At 43.7% G+C, this 15,961-nt stretch overlaps 1 protein-coding gene across 1 annotated transcript; it reads right to left on the bottom strand.

Annotated features, from left to right (window-relative positions):
* Positions 1 to 3,980: 3,980 nt before the first annotated feature.
* On the bottom strand, positions 3,981 to 15,916 carry GID4 (GID complex subunit 4 homolog). Its single transcript, XM_075179220.1, has 6 exons — positions 15,624 to 15,916; positions 10,358 to 10,417; positions 9,249 to 9,356; positions 9,025 to 9,126; positions 7,886 to 8,016; positions 3,981 to 7,522 (listed from the first exon to the last, which is right to left on the bottom strand). Exons 1-6 carry the CDS (start codon positions 15,798 to 15,800, stop codon positions 7,459 to 7,461), a joined length of 642 nt encoding a protein of 213 aa, XP_075035321.1. The 5' UTR covers positions 15,801 to 15,916; the 3' UTR covers positions 3,981 to 7,458.
* Between the last annotated feature and the right edge of the window lie 45 nt (positions 15,917 to 15,961).

Genomic DNA, 15,961 nt, shown 5'->3' with positions numbered 1-15,961 from the left:
TTCCTACTCGACTGCAAAAGATACTGCCCGATGCTTCCGATAGATGTTGGCGTCTATGCTCTGGCGCGGGCTCTTTCTTACACATATGGTTGGACTGTCCGAAATTGATTTCCTTCTGGCGTGAAATTAAAGCTTTGATAGAAATGTTGATCCAAACTCCCTTACCCCTTGACTCTAAATTTTTCCTTCTACCCCTCGGGTTTCCCATGGCCACAAGGCACCAAAATAAACTTGCTCGTCACATTATTTCAGCGGCCACATGTCAAATTGCCATTGGTTGGAAGCAGGTTGCCCCCCCCTTCATTTTCCGCTGTAACTAATAGGATTTGGCAAACGTATAGGATGGAATACATGACTAGCATTATACGAAACACGGCCAAATCTTTTAACAAGGTCTGAGACCCCTGGATGTCTTACTTCCAATACCGCTGCCCCTTTACTTAATCATACCCCCTACCCATTTGCAACCACTCGCCCTCCTAACTCACTGCTTCTGATTCAAGGGTGATCTCTCTCACACCTCCCCCTTTCCTCCTTCATCTGTCTTTTTCTCATTTATCTTCCTCTATTTCTTTCTCCTTCTTTTCTTTCCTTCTCTTTTAAATATAAAAATATACCAGTCTTTATTTCATAGAATCTGATCTATTTTCTCTCCGACACACGGAGAGCTCTGCTCCATTATTCTAAGTATTGATTATATTTTGTTTGATATAACATGTATCCGTAGTGCATTGTTAATTCTTTATGACCGTCAATAAACACTAGGGGCTAGATTTACTAAGCTGCAGGTTTGAAAAAGTGGGGATGTTGCCTATAGCAACCAATCAGATTCTAGCTTTCATTTATTTAGTACCTTCTACAAAATGACAGCTAGAATCTGATTGGTTGCTATAGGCAACATCCCCACTTTTTCAAACCCGCAGCTTAGTAAATCTAGCCCTTGGTTTAAAAAAAAAAAAAAAAATTAAAAATAAAAAAAAATTGGTTTATTTAAATTTCCATTGTGCCTCCTAACCATTGCCCTGCAGCATAACAGTGATGTGTTTGGCAATCTCGCCTATAAAAAGCAGTGTGGTTTTGAATGCAAACTCGGGCGATTTGTATAGATAAAGTGGCAAAAAAATCAGGGCCGCGATTTGTAGCAACTTGAAAACGACGATTTTGAAAGAAACACATCTCCGGCAATTAATAAATCGGCGATTTTAAACGCGCCTGAGAAAACTGCTGGAAATTCTAAATTTCAGCTTGCTACATTTACCCCCAAGCATTTAATTATGTCTCTTCATATCCACATGGACATTATTTCAAAGCTATAAATAATGCTACAAATAATGTAAGATATACAAACCTGTACACACGCTTTCTGTCAAATGTCAGCTTTGCTTTGCGTCTGTTCTGATATTACCTGCAATAGGGAGAAGTGTTATACGCCCATTTATAATATAATGGAGGTCTATGGGAATGCTTGTTTAGCGCTTGCTAGACGTTTAGCAACTTGTCAGGATGCATTTGACCCCGCTAAGCGCTGCAGGGAAGCTTTGAGAAGTATTCATCAGTATTTGAAAAGTGAAGCTTTTGTGTATTGTGTATAACTGGTGTTCTTTTGAAATGTGTGTAGGAGCCTTGAGTCTGTTCATATATTGACCTATTATCCGGTTCCCCACTTTTGGAACTTCCTACCTCACCTCACCCGACTCTACCCGTACCTATAATCCATTAAACGCTCACTCAAACTCTTTTCACGCTGGCCTATCCTACCACCTCCTGGTCATCTTGTCCATCACCTCCTCTTTCTTCGCCTGCCATCTTGGATTTTATTCAAGTTTGTCCTACTGTCCCTCTAGAATTTAAGCTCTTATGGGCCCTCTCTACTTAGTGTCTCATGTCTGTCTACTGTCCATTTCCCTCGTACATCCTGTCACGTCTTTTGTTCTATATGAGTCCCCACAACAATTCTCACACTAATAATCTGTGCTACTTATACATAATTACCACATGTATTTGTGAAATGCTTACCAGCACTGCGGAAACTTTGGCGCCTTATAAATAATGATAGATAAAAACACATCTCAAATGTCCCTGGTTTGAGTATTATGTATAAACCTGTATGGAAAATATCATCAATTGACACTAACAGTGTATCTGGGAGTCCTAAACTCAATGCAGTGGTTGGATTTTGGTGTTTTGTGGCATTTTTACTGCACACAGTATGCTGTCTTCTAACACACAAACGACAGTCAATATGAAGGATCAAACACTACTATGTAACTAATATTATACATACACCCAAGAGTTGCTGTTGCATTCTCCTCCTGCATTCACAGGGAATCAGAATGGGTTACTCTAACTTTAGCTGTTAGGGTGCTTCTTTCCCTGCATGCAATAGAGGCAATCGTATTAGCAAATTGTCTCAGATTACCAGTCGCAATCCTTGAAGATTTGGTTCTTGAATCCTTGTTCACCACAATGGCCCTATATATGAAGACTGATCAATTGCTCAATACTACCTCTCTAGCTCTGTGCTAAATGTAATTGACAGTAACGGTTCTTAATCTGTATGCTGTTTAAGTTACTATTTCCTTAGCAAGCGACCAGTTACTTAAAATATTCCTACTCTACCATGTACATGTTGTGTTCAGATGCAGCGGATGGATTAAACGTCTTTATAATACTCGGTCTACACCTGGCACCCGTGAGAATAACCATCAGGTATCAATATTGACTGACTCAAAAAAGCATAACTGTATGTTATGTTTTCATAGTGTTGTAACACATTTCATGTAAGCTATATTACAGTAATCAACCCTATAAAATATAGAATTATGTCTTCTAACACATTTTAATCATAGTATGTGATTTTTCCATGGGTAAGAGGACGTACTGTCATCTTCCTCTCCTATCCTTTACTGGTTGGTAGTCATATAATATAGCATATAAAAATATATTATACAAAGAGTTTTTAGGTCATAAAATTATTGTGTTGTAAAACGCATTTACTCTTAGTTTATACATTGTTTGCCAAATTATGGGGGGAATTCAATTAGCCACAAGGTGGCGCCAGACATCGTGCATATTACTGGTCAATACTGTACAGAATCTAATCTAATTTTCCTCACAAGGGGAAATGAACAGAGATTTTAAAAAAAACTCTGACGTGATGTGACTGCGCGGACTGTTCCCGAGACACATCGTGGCACCTCGCACCAAGCTGAATTCCCCTCTTGGCTATAAAAACTATTCACACCTTTTATCAAATTCTATTTTCTTAAATCATGTAATCAAAATGTTTCCTCTAGTTCAGGCCTGTCCAACCTGCGGCCCTCTAGGTGTTGTGAAACTACAAGCCCCAGCATGCTTTGCCAGTAGACAACCTGTTGATAGCTGGAAGGGCATGCTGGGACTTGTAGTTTCACAAAACATCTGGAGGGCCGCAGGTTGGACAGGCCTGCTCTAGTTGTCTGCAGAGTCCACATGTGTACAATTATGGTTTCCACTGGCTTCTCAGTAAATACCAATCCATGAGAGGTCCCGCAGTTGGCTAGAGCCTTTCCGACCAAGAGCTTCATCATGAAGATCATTCAGAACAAACTTATCTTTTATTTAGAACGTATATAACTTGAAACATTTTATTGATAAGCACCCATTGGGAAGGATATAAGATTTCATAAAGCTTGTTTTTTTTATTGCAGTATTGTGAAACTAATAAAGGACCCGCTTGATATAGGGTATGAAATGGCTGCTTCCACCGTACGTAGTTGATAGATTCTCTTTAAAATAATCCCTTTCTGTAGTAATAACATTAGTTGACACGAGAACATTCCGCATCCAATATATACAGAGCGTCAGAGGGCCAGAAAGCACTTCCGTTATTCACATGTAGAATTATCAAACATCAATCATCGTTACAAAATACTGCAATCGTTTCCATTTTGCTCCTGTTGATCGGGTTGAAGTAACAAACACAACCAGTTTGAAGTGACTTTTTATTAGGACTGTTTGCCAAACCCGACATTATTACTCCCGCTGACCCCCCCCCAGCATTGCAGTGGGTACATGCCACGACATGAAATGACGTTTTGCAGCCGGGATGACCTGCGACGGGCCTCTTGGCAGCTAAATGGTGGGAGTTGGTGGTCAAACCTTTGCCTCTTACCTGCGATTAATTTTAGCAACAGTGACAGCAAATTCCTGTTACGAGCAAGTACAAACACTGAGTGCTTGACTTTATTTTGGATTGCAGCGATAAATATAAAGGAAGTCAACAAAAAAAGTCATGAAGACCTTCAACACTTCTCAGGTGTAAGTATGAAGCAATACTGAGTATTACGATGTGCTTGCAGAAAACGTGCTGCATTGCATACTTCTTGGCAACAAACTAAATCAATGTATCTCAGTTATAGGTGGCTGCCCAACAACGCAGGACAAGCTGCGTGGCGGGAAGAGCCGCAGCACAAGTTGTTACTCTCAAGGCCTCCAGCTTCTCCTAACGCCACTAATTAAAAGCTGCTGCCAAACCAGCAAGTCTGCACGTGGGCAACTATAAGCTTGCAGTTTGCTAGAGAGGTTAAGCATTTTGTATACCGCCACTTGCATTCCAAGACACCATTCAATGCATTGATTTCCGGGCTCTAAAGTGTAAGAAGGCATCTGGTTGGTGGGGCTCCAGCAGTCCCAAAAGCTGATGTTTAGCCTACCACCGTCCTACAGCAACGGTGGACAATCTGTCATATTCCTGCCTGATGGACACAGCAGCCTACAGCACAGAACAAATCTTGCAATATAGGGTTAAAATTATACACATTAAAATGATTAAAATGTGTGTCCAAACTAAAAAAAAAAAAATGTTAAAGATTCAAAACTACAGGACCGGACCAAAGCAAGCGGCGTTCATTTCATCTACGCAATCCCAGGAAATTAGACAAGGCGACCTACCCAATCAGATCTGGGTTGTGTGTTCATCATTATAGCGCTGTATTGTAAGGCAGGGTGAGCGAGTCTGTCTCCAGAAAATCACAGAGCCCTACATGACCTGACCGCCTAAGGCTCGAAGGTCATCATCTCTTCCAATATGACAGGTTCAACTTATCAATATAATTGTGATAGTTACCAAACATTGTTTTTGGTTTTTTTTCAAATATAAAGCAACTTGATTGTAGGTTTAATTGATAACTCCCACTTTTATTAAAATCTGTATTTCATAGACCCTAGAGGACATTAAAGATATGAGTTCATACATACTTAAAACCAAAACTTTTTTTGAATTAAAGTTTAAAAAGAAAAAGGTCTGTCTTCTGCTAGATACTGAGCGGCTGGTGAACGGAGAGGGTTCGCTACGGTAGAGATGGGCTCTATTGCGGGCGCTTTAGCGTGGAGTGAGGACACCGGAGAGAAAGACTGGGATTTCAACCACCTGGGCCTTAGCTTTTGTATCACCGCTTTCAAACCAAAATCATGGGTGGGGGCTACACTCCAAAAGGTTGCCCGTGGCCAACAGTGTACAATGGGCATCTTGGAGGCATTAGATACATTCTACTAGAGTGTATGTAACCAACTGAAGAAAGCAGGCTGGTCCGTGCAAAGAAATTAAATAAGCCAAGGGGTCCAAACCAAATATTACTTGAAGTGAAGGAGGAGAGGAAATAGAGTGAGGAGGGGGATATTTTAATGAAAGTGAAGTAACCCTTTCATCTTAATGCTGATCACACTGGCAGCTGCATTGTCTGTGCCCAGTCACACAAAGCTGTCAACAGCCATTTAGAATTTAAGAACAGGTCTAATCCAATAGGATTTCTTTTCAGGTCACCTGCTAGTTTTGAGGACACAGGTGACCGTTCTAGGCTCAACTGGGCCGAAAACTTCCAAACAGCTAGTGGCAATGACTCACGGGGACCCAGTATAACCCTTTCTCACTTTCCCAGTGAAAATACAACACTGTAGTGAAGGAATCTAAAGGTTGGAATTCTTCCTAAAATGAATCATGATGGATGCAAAAATTAAACTGTGATCTCCACAAAAAGCTTAGGTGGGTTGCTTAAGCCCAGTCCCCCCAGGAACACAATGCATTGCAGGGTGCCGTAGCACAAAGTGGCATGTGGGTTTATTCTATCCGCCCCCCTCCCCCACAATAGTGTGCAAAGTCACTTCTGCTTAAGGAGTACAAGTCCAAGAAGAAACAATATAAAGGCAAGTCACATTCCCTACTCAGCTGTTTTTAGGCAGGTAAAAATTAAAATATCCAAGCGACAGGCCAGCAACGTATAACCACTTCGGCAGCATAACGGTGAGAACATTTCTGTGACACATTCCCCCTTACACAGAATTTTGGCATTTGCAGCTTTGAAAGTAAAATAAATGTATTTATAAAGAGTTTGTTCAGAGTTCCAGCTGCAGAATACGGTTGAAGTCTTAAGAGCAGTAGAAGACAGCCACCCTTTAATCCATGAATCTTAGCAACTACGCCAATTCCGACGTACGTAGCTCCTTGCTATTGTCACTTGCGTAATAGTCTTTCTTGTAATTGATCATTCCCACTTTTGCTAGTGGGAGGAAAGAAAATAATAAAAAAAAATAAAGTTGTGCATCACACTACCACAATCTGCCACACGATGGCACTGTTCCGTTTCTGGGTTCTATCCCCACTTTTAAAAGCAGGATAATCATTAGTCTGAGATTAAAGTATGCTGAAGGGGGATGCACTGTGTTTATATACCCTGGATAAATAGGCTTCCACACCATACTTAGTCTTCTTCCACTCTGTCTTGTCTCAGGAGGCATCCATAGATTTATATTTCTGATTAAATATATGTGTATTTATAATATATATATTTATAGATATAAAAAAAATCTGACATTTTGCCATTTTCAATGTGAAAACGGGTAAATGTATTGTAGACCGGAATAACGTTTCCTTTTGACATTGGGACCCTGTTGAAGCAGATCCCAAAACTAAACTTGTTAGAAATCTTGGGAAGGATATTAGACTATGGGACTAAGGGCTATGGGGGATAGATCCTACACCGATGATGGGAACGTGTAAGATCTGCTGAAACCACGGAACACACCTAACTAGGGGTCAATCTGAGCAGCCAACATACATGAAACTCATCCTCTCCTCTGCCCTGTTCACAGAGAAGGTCTCGGTTTGCAATTCTCCAAGTTCCAGCACAGCGTCCGTTTCGACCTCAGGACAAAAGGATGGACTTAGTTTACGCAAAGGGATCCAGTTCTTGGCTTGCGTTTGGTAATAAAAAGGTGGAGCATTATGTAAAGCATGAAAAAAAACAAAACAAAAAAAAAAAAGAAAAACCCAGCTGAATGAAATAAAACTGTATACAGAGTGGACGCTGGTTCATTGCTTTAACACTCATACATTCTTCTTATAGTCTTTCTGACAGAAGAGAACTGCAGGTTCTGGTGCCGTCAGCTCTCTCATTTACCGTAAAACGGTCTTACGTCCTGTCACCGGAATTCATAGATGGGCGCACTGTGTTCAGGGACGTGGGTCAGATTTAAAGACTGATACCTGCATATACCAAAAAATTTTTTTTTACATATAATTGTACATTATTTACGGTCATTTTTTTTTTTGTAAAACTTATATAGTCCTATTGTTTTTCTTTTTAAACTTGTGCCAAATAAATATTCTCCTCAATGCATTCAAAATGGTACACATTGTTTTTTAAAGGGGAAGATCCACTAAACTAACGAGTTTTCTTTGCCTTTCTGATTGCTCAGTCTTTCAGAATTTGCCCAGCATATACTCTGGTACGGTGCCCTGCAACAGGCAAGTGCCCCAACGGGATAGAACACTATAGATCTGTGATAACTCCGACTAAATGGTCGCTAATCACGTACGGCAATGCCCCGTTACCCATCGGCCCCTCACCATTCCGAGCTTCGGTGGTAGTAGTATCCCTCTATCGATGCTGCAGACTTCTGGAAGCAAATGTAGTAGAAGCCGGCAAAGGAAGCGCCGCTGATGTCTTTGATTGTGTGATCGGGCACCAAGAACTGCTCCTGTGGAGGAAACAAAAAAACAACCTCAGTACGACAGCAGAGCCTTCACACTCAGGCTCATGGACTGTGTACATCTGTCCTGGTGATCAATAAGAGACCATCCTGCACCAGGAAACACGTAAGCCCAATCCACCTAGCGCACTTCAAGGTGTACGACACCGTTTTCTGTACTGGGAACTGTTCCAGCAGTGGAAGAGTGAGTTCCTAGTGCAGAAGTCGCCCATTACCCTTCTTTCACATGAAATAACCTTCTCTTATTTTGGAAGTTATTCTCCCCTTCTTACCTTTTATACAAGCAGCGGGTACAAGGGGGATGTCCCTGGTGTCGCACACAATACCGCCGATTGGTTGTGAGAAGGGTGCGCCAGTGACTTAATCACAGTACCCCAGTTCACAGCAATCACCCGAGGTAGTAGCATGGCACATCCCCTGCCCTACCCACTGCTTGTAAAAGGCACAAGAAGGATTTATTATTGTCTTCTTTAATTTATAAGGCGCCACAAAGGGTCCGCAGCGCCGTACATGACATATACAGAAAAGAGTGAGCCATAACACAACATCATACAGGAAGAACAAAAAATAAATATAGACACAGGTAACATGGTAATGCAAATCAAATTACTTCTGGGACAATGAGTGAAAGTGAGATGCGAGAAGTAGGCCGGAGCTTAAAGAAAACAGGGCTAGGGAAGCAGGCCAAGAGGTACAGGGGGTGATGGAATAGTAGAAGGAGCACACAAGGAAAGAGGGCCCTGCTCCTGAGAGCTTACATCCTAAAGGAAAGGGGGAGACACAAATAGGGTGGTACTAACTGGGGAGGGGGGGGGGGAGGGAAGCCGGGACAAGGGAGTTAGGCGGAGGAAGGATTGCAAGGGAGTAGAGATATAAGGTGGTACAGAGAATTACAGGAGAGAGGCACTGGTAATACCTACGCCCTGGGGACTCTAGAAAAATATACACTTATTGAGCACCATTTACCAAATCATAGGAAAACAAAGACACACACACCTTCCACCTCATAAAGACGTAGTCTCCGACTTTCAGTTCATCAAAGACGAAGTCGTCTGAATTAAATGTCTTTGCATACTGATAGAAAGCCTGGAACTTTCCCTGTGGAGAGATACAAGAGTGTAACAAGACAGAGGTGACTGATTACCTAGAGGAAGGGACTCTGTCACAGAGATACAAGATGGCTGCCCTCAGAACACACGTCTCATCACCCAGAAACCTACCCAGTGCTTCCGATCCACATCTTCATCTGCATCCCACTTCCTCGTTAGGAAAGGATGTTTTCTACTAATTATTTCCCCTTCAAAGAAGGTGGTGAGGGTTGGGTATTCCTAGAAACACAACAATTTACCATTTAGCCATGGTATGGAGCAAGTCACAAGTTACTCTATACTGTGATTCCTAGTTTGTTACAGCATCGAGTCTCTATTTGTAAGAAAATGGAATATGCAGCACAATGGCCTATTATTATTATTATTAATATTTATTTATAAATATTAGGCCTAGGCCTAGGGGTTAGCACTTCTGCCTTACAGCACTGGGGTCATGAGTTCAATTCCCGACCATGGATGACCTGTGTGGAGTTTGTATGTTCTCCCTGTGTTTGCGTGGGTTTCCTCCTGGTGCTCCAGTTTCCTCTCACACTCCAAAAAAACATACTGGCAGGTCAATTGGCTGATAAATTGACCCTAGTCTGTGTCAGGGAATTTAGACTGTAAGCCCCAATGGGTCAGGGACTGATGTGAATGAGTTCTCTGTACAGCGCTGTGGAATTAGTAGCGCTATATAAATAAATAGTGATGATGAATTCTCCAGATATTCCTGGCAGTCTCCGATATCCGATACTTTTATGAAAAAAAACTAATTTAAAACACTTTCTACACCAGTTTAGTATTTGCTTTACAAAAACTTTTTTTTTGCACTTTTATGTTATTTAGTTCTTACAATATTTAAAAACTGCCTTATATATTCTATCATTTAAGACCAAGTGATTTAGCAAAAGTCATTATGTATAATTTGTCACTAATTCCGTTTTCTTTTTGGCGGATAGCTTAAATTATCTGATGTCTTCCGGTTATTGGAGATTCTAATACACAAGGGACAAAGCTTACAGTGCAAGTTCCCTATCTGTGTAACAAGCAACAGGATATATATTAGCGAAGAGGAAATTCATCAGCTGCTGGTGGAACCTTGTGTTCCACCAATAGAAAAATAAGATGGAATCTTCCTCATGACCCCAATGGGATTTTTTTACCTTGTGGAACTTACTTTAAACTCTAATATATGGCCTGGTTCCCACAATGTAATAATTCATCCAAGTATCACCACTTACCTCAGTAAGGCCTTTTATCTTCAAGTATCCACACAGATAGGCATTCTCCATGTCCACGTGCTAAATGGTAGATTGAACAGGTTAAATGATGCAAAACAATAGATGGGAAGATCAATTATTACAATAGTAACAGTTATGAGTCATTTTTACACTAATTAGAATGGATGGGCTATTTAAAGTGTACCCATCACCTAAACACAGTGGATGCAGCTATCTCAAGATCTGATAAAAAATGAGTGATATACACCAATCAGCCACAATAGTAATACTACTGACAAGTGAAGTGAAGAGCATTGATTGTCTGGTTACAATGGCACCTGTCAAAGGGGGGGGGGGGGGCTATGTAAGGCAGCGAGTGAAGAGTCAGTTCTCGAAGTTGATGCGCCTGGGGAGGGGGGGGGGGGGGGTGAAGCCTAGCCCGGCTGGTCCAATCCCACAGAATAGCTACTGTAGCGCAAATTGCTGGAAAAGTTAATGCTGGCTATGATGGAAAGGTGTCAGAACACACTGTGCATCGCAGTTTGCTGCATATGGGGCTGCGTAGCCACAGACCGGTCGGAGTGCCCGGCGCTGACCCCTGTCCACCACCAAAAGCTCCTACAATGGGAAAGGCAGAAATTGGCCATGGAGCAATGGAAGAAGGTGGCCTGGTCTGATGAATCACGTTTTCTTTTATATCATATGGACAGCCGGGTGCGTGTGTATGGTGCACCAGGATGCACTATGGGAAGAAGGCAAGTTGGCAGAGGCAGAGTGATGCTCTGGGCAATGTTCTGCTGGGGAACCTTGTGTCCTGGCATTCATGTGGATGTTACTTTGACACCTACCACCTACCTAAACATTATTGCAGACCAAGTACACCTCTTTATGGCAACAGTATTCCCTGATAACAGTGCCTCTTTCAGCCGAATAATGCGTCCTGTCACACTGCAAAAAAATGTTCAGGAATGGTTTGAGGAACATGACAGAGTTCAGGGTGTTGACTTGGCCTCCAAATTCCCCAGATCTCAATCAGATCGAGCATCTGTTGGATGTGATGGAAAAACAGGTCCGAACCATGGAGGCCTCACCTCGCAACATACAGGACTTAAATGATCTGCTGCTAACGTCTTGTTGCCAGATACCACAGGACATCTTCAGAGGTGTCTATGCCTCAACGAATCAGTGTAGGTTCCACTGGCTGCGGCACATGGGGAATATACAGTCACGAGCCACGGTGGTGCTGAGCCGCCGTGACTCCATTCTGCCCCTTGCTTGCGTCCCAGCCATTGTCATGACGACCGGGATGTCGCTTACGGTTTTCGTCCCGGACGTCACTATGGTGACACGGCCTCCGCCTCCAGTTACCTTGTCCTACACCGCGGTTATTCTGATAAGCCTCTACTATCAGAGATAAGTCCTGGGGGCAAATGAGTACCAGCGAACGTATACAGTTCTATGGGAAAGGCGGCTGCTATAGGTGAAGACCTCAACTAGCCCGGCTCTAAAGGCTTATCAGCAGCTGCGATCCGAACACCTGCACAATATTAGGCAGGTGGTTTTAATGTTGTGGCTAATCATTGTATATCAATTTAGGACAAATCCCTACACAATAACACAACAGAAATTAAACCAGCTCATAAATGAATCACTGTATGTAAAGAATGCACATCAGGCACCTTACTGGTTTAAATGAAACTCCTCAAGGATAAAACGGAATTAAACGAAAGTGCTGGATCTGAAACGTCACAATGCCAAGTAAATCCCAGCCAGAGGCAGGAAGCCAAGTGACACATCATTTGGGAATCAGAGTCATGAGTAGCAGCACAGTGTATCCTCCTCACTCAGTGACTCACTGCAGATGTCATGTTACTCTCAGCCAATCAACGGAGCCCTGATGATGCTCGTCTATAACATCACATACACAACTACTAGTCGCAAAGGAGGCAACGTGGAAGGAAAAAGGCAATTAAAAAACACACTGTGAGCTTGGTCGCATTGCTATAACTGGCAACTAAACTCATTTTGTATTATTCAAGGATATTGGCTAATACCCAAAGAGTATAGCATATATATCTCAATAGGTCCCTAACAATACATCCCGGTGCCTAGGAATATATAATTGGCTATGGTAAAAATGAATACACCATACCCTTAAAAGCAGCATGTGTGTAGCACCAAGTATATTACAATAAATGATCACTTCTCTGAATGATATAGCAATGCAGTCACTAGCCAGCTCTGGAACAGCCTTGTGAACTGACAATTATATGCAATGCCGAGCAAAATGCACAGGAGAAAGATATATGGGGTCAGGGACTCCCACCTCCCAATACAATTAAGTCTGATGTCCAACACTTCATGTAATCGTGAGGCAGCTGAGACCACCATCAGGGGGGGGGGGAAGAGAGGGATCAGGGTAAGGATATGATTCAGACAGCGGCAGCAGAGGGTTCACATGAGGACACAGAAACACCATTACGTGTGGGAAGGGCCAAGACACACGCTAGAGGAAATCTCACAATGCCGCCTATCCATCGCTCTGTAAAACTGCCTCATATACTTTTCTGTCCAGTCGTATGTTAGACTCCAACTGCAGGCCTGGTCGACCTGTGGCTCTCCAAGTGAAACTACAAGGCCCAGCATGCCCTGCTAGCTATCTACTGGCAAAGCATGCTGGGGCTTGTAGTTTCACAGGATGGCAAGGCCTCTCCTACTGGTTCAGTTACAAAAGAGTGTGAGATATGGGTCAGTGCAGCTATGAAACCCCAATTGCCAACAGCCACAGAGTACTTGGTGCGGCTGGCCCAGCAAAGATGGCCGGAGCTGCAGGAGTGGTACAAGCCCCAGCATGCTTTGCCAGTAGATAACTAGCTGGTAGCTGGCAAAGCATGCTGGGACTTGTAGTTTCACAACACCTGGAGTGTCACAGGTTAGCCATCACTGGTCTAATAGGTCACAGGTAGTGTAGCAACTATGAGAAAAATAGACCCTTTGCATTATTAAACCCTACTCCTCTAAAAAAAAACTGGGCACAGTCTGCAAACAAGCCTCTGTAAGACGCAGCTACTGCATTTTCCAGTATGCACGTTACACATGTAGCAATATGTATATCGTGGCTGAATTTTGCATGCTTGGAATTGCACCGATGAAGACGTTTTCTGTTGCATATGAAAAGCACAATAGGAGGAAATCTCTCTCTAGTCATCTACACTCAGAGTAAGTAACATTGTTACCTCTAAGTAGCTAAAACTCTTAAGAATGTCTGTCTCAATCTGAAAATTGCAGTTTATGACGGTTTCCTAGATACAGAGACAAGAGAACAGTGATATAAAGCACAAAGGAAAAAAATATTTTAATTAACATCCCTATTAAGATATGAGGATGTTGTTTGTGCAAATACTAGAAAGAGAAGTAATTGTAATTACTTTATGTTCTTCTATTTATCTGATGATCTAACAACCATGGGCCTACCAGAGAACAATCAGCTTTAAGTTTGAGAGTCAGGACTCCTGTATCATCCAAACCCCCCACATGTTTTTTTCCCAGATTGCTTGTATCATTTATGCAATGCTTTATCATTAATAGGGGCAGTTCGGTTCTCCAACAACAGCAAAATAAATCAGACTTTAGCAAAACATGTTAAAAAAAAGTGTTGATCTAATTTCAGAGTTTTATGGCATTGCTATTAAATGTCTCCTGTTATATGTGATTCGGGTTTAGATGGTTCCCAGATATGTATCTCCTACTATGAAATCGCATTAATTCACAAGTTTCATTTCATCATTCACTCTAAAAAGGTCTGAACTAAGGTGGCAAAAAAACAGTCAGTCACAATATGGTGAGGTGGAGTCAGTAATACGGCAAAATAAAATCCCTGGGTGCAATATTACCATACTTTTGTTAGGTTCATACGGTACAAAGAGACTCTTATATAACCCTGTAGCCCAGTATATCACCTGTTGTATCCCTTTATCCAGTATCCTATAAACCACCCATCATTTCAGGCCCTGTTTAATATACAACCTGCTATAGCCATTCACCACAGTGTGTCCACCATACAAACCATCTCATGGCCTATACATTGTTGTTACCCTTTATTCCTCCTCATCCCAATATACCATCATCTCATGCCCATAAAATTTGGATGTGTCAGACCTTATTATCCCAGTATAACCATCCTCTCACACCCTGTACATTGTGACCAATCTTACCCCCTGCCCCAGTATGCCCATCAGAAAAAGCATCATCTCATACCCTGTACAGTGTAACCATCACATGCATGCCCATAGTATGCCCATCATACAACCATCTTATATACTGTACATTGTCACCCATTACACCCCCTCATCCCAATAAGCCCATCAGCTCCGGTGCACTAAATTTTTACCTGTCGTACCTCATTATACCAGTATAACCATAACCCATCGCCCCGTGCCCTGGACATCCTAACCCATCGCCCCGTGCCCTGGACATCCTAACCCCTCGCCCCGTGCCCTGGACATCCTAACCCCTCGCCCCGTGCCCTGGACATCCTAACCCATCTCCCCGTGCCCTGGACATCCTAACCCATCTCCCCGTGCCCTGGACATCCTAACCCATCTCCCCGTGCCCTGCACATCCTAACCCATCTCCCCGTGCCCTGCACATCCTAACCCATCTCCCCGTGCCCTGCACATCCTAACCCATCTCCCCGTGCCCTGCACATCCTAACCCATCTCCCCGTGCCCTGCACATCCTAACCCATCTCCCCGTGCCCTGCACATCCTAACCCATCTCCCCATGCCCTGGACATCCTAACCCATCGCCCCATGCCCTGCACATCCTAACCCATCTCCCCATGCCCTGCACATCCTAACCCATCTCCCCATGCCCTGCACATCCTAACCCATCTCCCCATGCCCTGCACATCCTAACCCATCTCCCCATGCCCTGCACATCCTAACCCATCTCCCCATGCCCTGCACATCCTAACCCATCTCCCCATGCCCTGCACATCCTAACCCATCTCCCCATGCCCTGCACATCCTAACCCATCGCCCCATGCCCTGCACATCCTAACCCATCGCCCCATGCCCTGCACATCCTAACCCATCGCCCCATGCCCTGCACATCCTAACCCATCTCCCTATGCCCTGCACATTATAATCCCTCGCCCTGTACATGGTCACCCATCTCCATAGCCCCCAGCAGCCCCCTCCCCCCAGGTAACCAGCATGGATCCCCGGTGTTACGGCCCCAGCACCAGGTGTACAGCACAACCACATCGCCCCCCGGGAGGTCCCACCTGCAGCACCACCTCCACATCGTACGAGTTGCCTTTGCTCTTCTGGTGCCCCCGGAACTTGGAGCCGCTGTACAGGAGGGTGGTGGCCACCCCGGGCTGCTGGGTGTTGATGGGAGGCGGCGGAATGAGGGACGAGGAGCCGGAGGCCGTGCTATTGGCCTCGGTGCGGACCGGCATGTCCAGGGCCAGGCCCCCCGCTGGGTCCACACGTCCCGCAGGGCTCGGCGGCTTCTCCGCTCCCGGCCCGAGCGCCTGGGCCTCTCCAGCACCAAGCACTGCGATTGGCTCAGCCACGCTCCGCCCATCCCTAGACTGCGTTCATGATTGGCTAGGGCGGC

This window comes from Mixophyes fleayi, chromosome 7, assembly GCF_038048845.1.
Source record: "Mixophyes fleayi isolate aMixFle1 chromosome 7, aMixFle1.hap1, whole genome shotgun sequence".
Lineage (NCBI taxonomy): Eukaryota > Metazoa > Chordata > Amphibia > Anura > Limnodynastidae > Mixophyes > Mixophyes fleayi.
The sequence above is the reverse complement of the archived record's forward strand: the minus strand, read 5'-3'. Positions and strand labels throughout refer to the sequence as shown.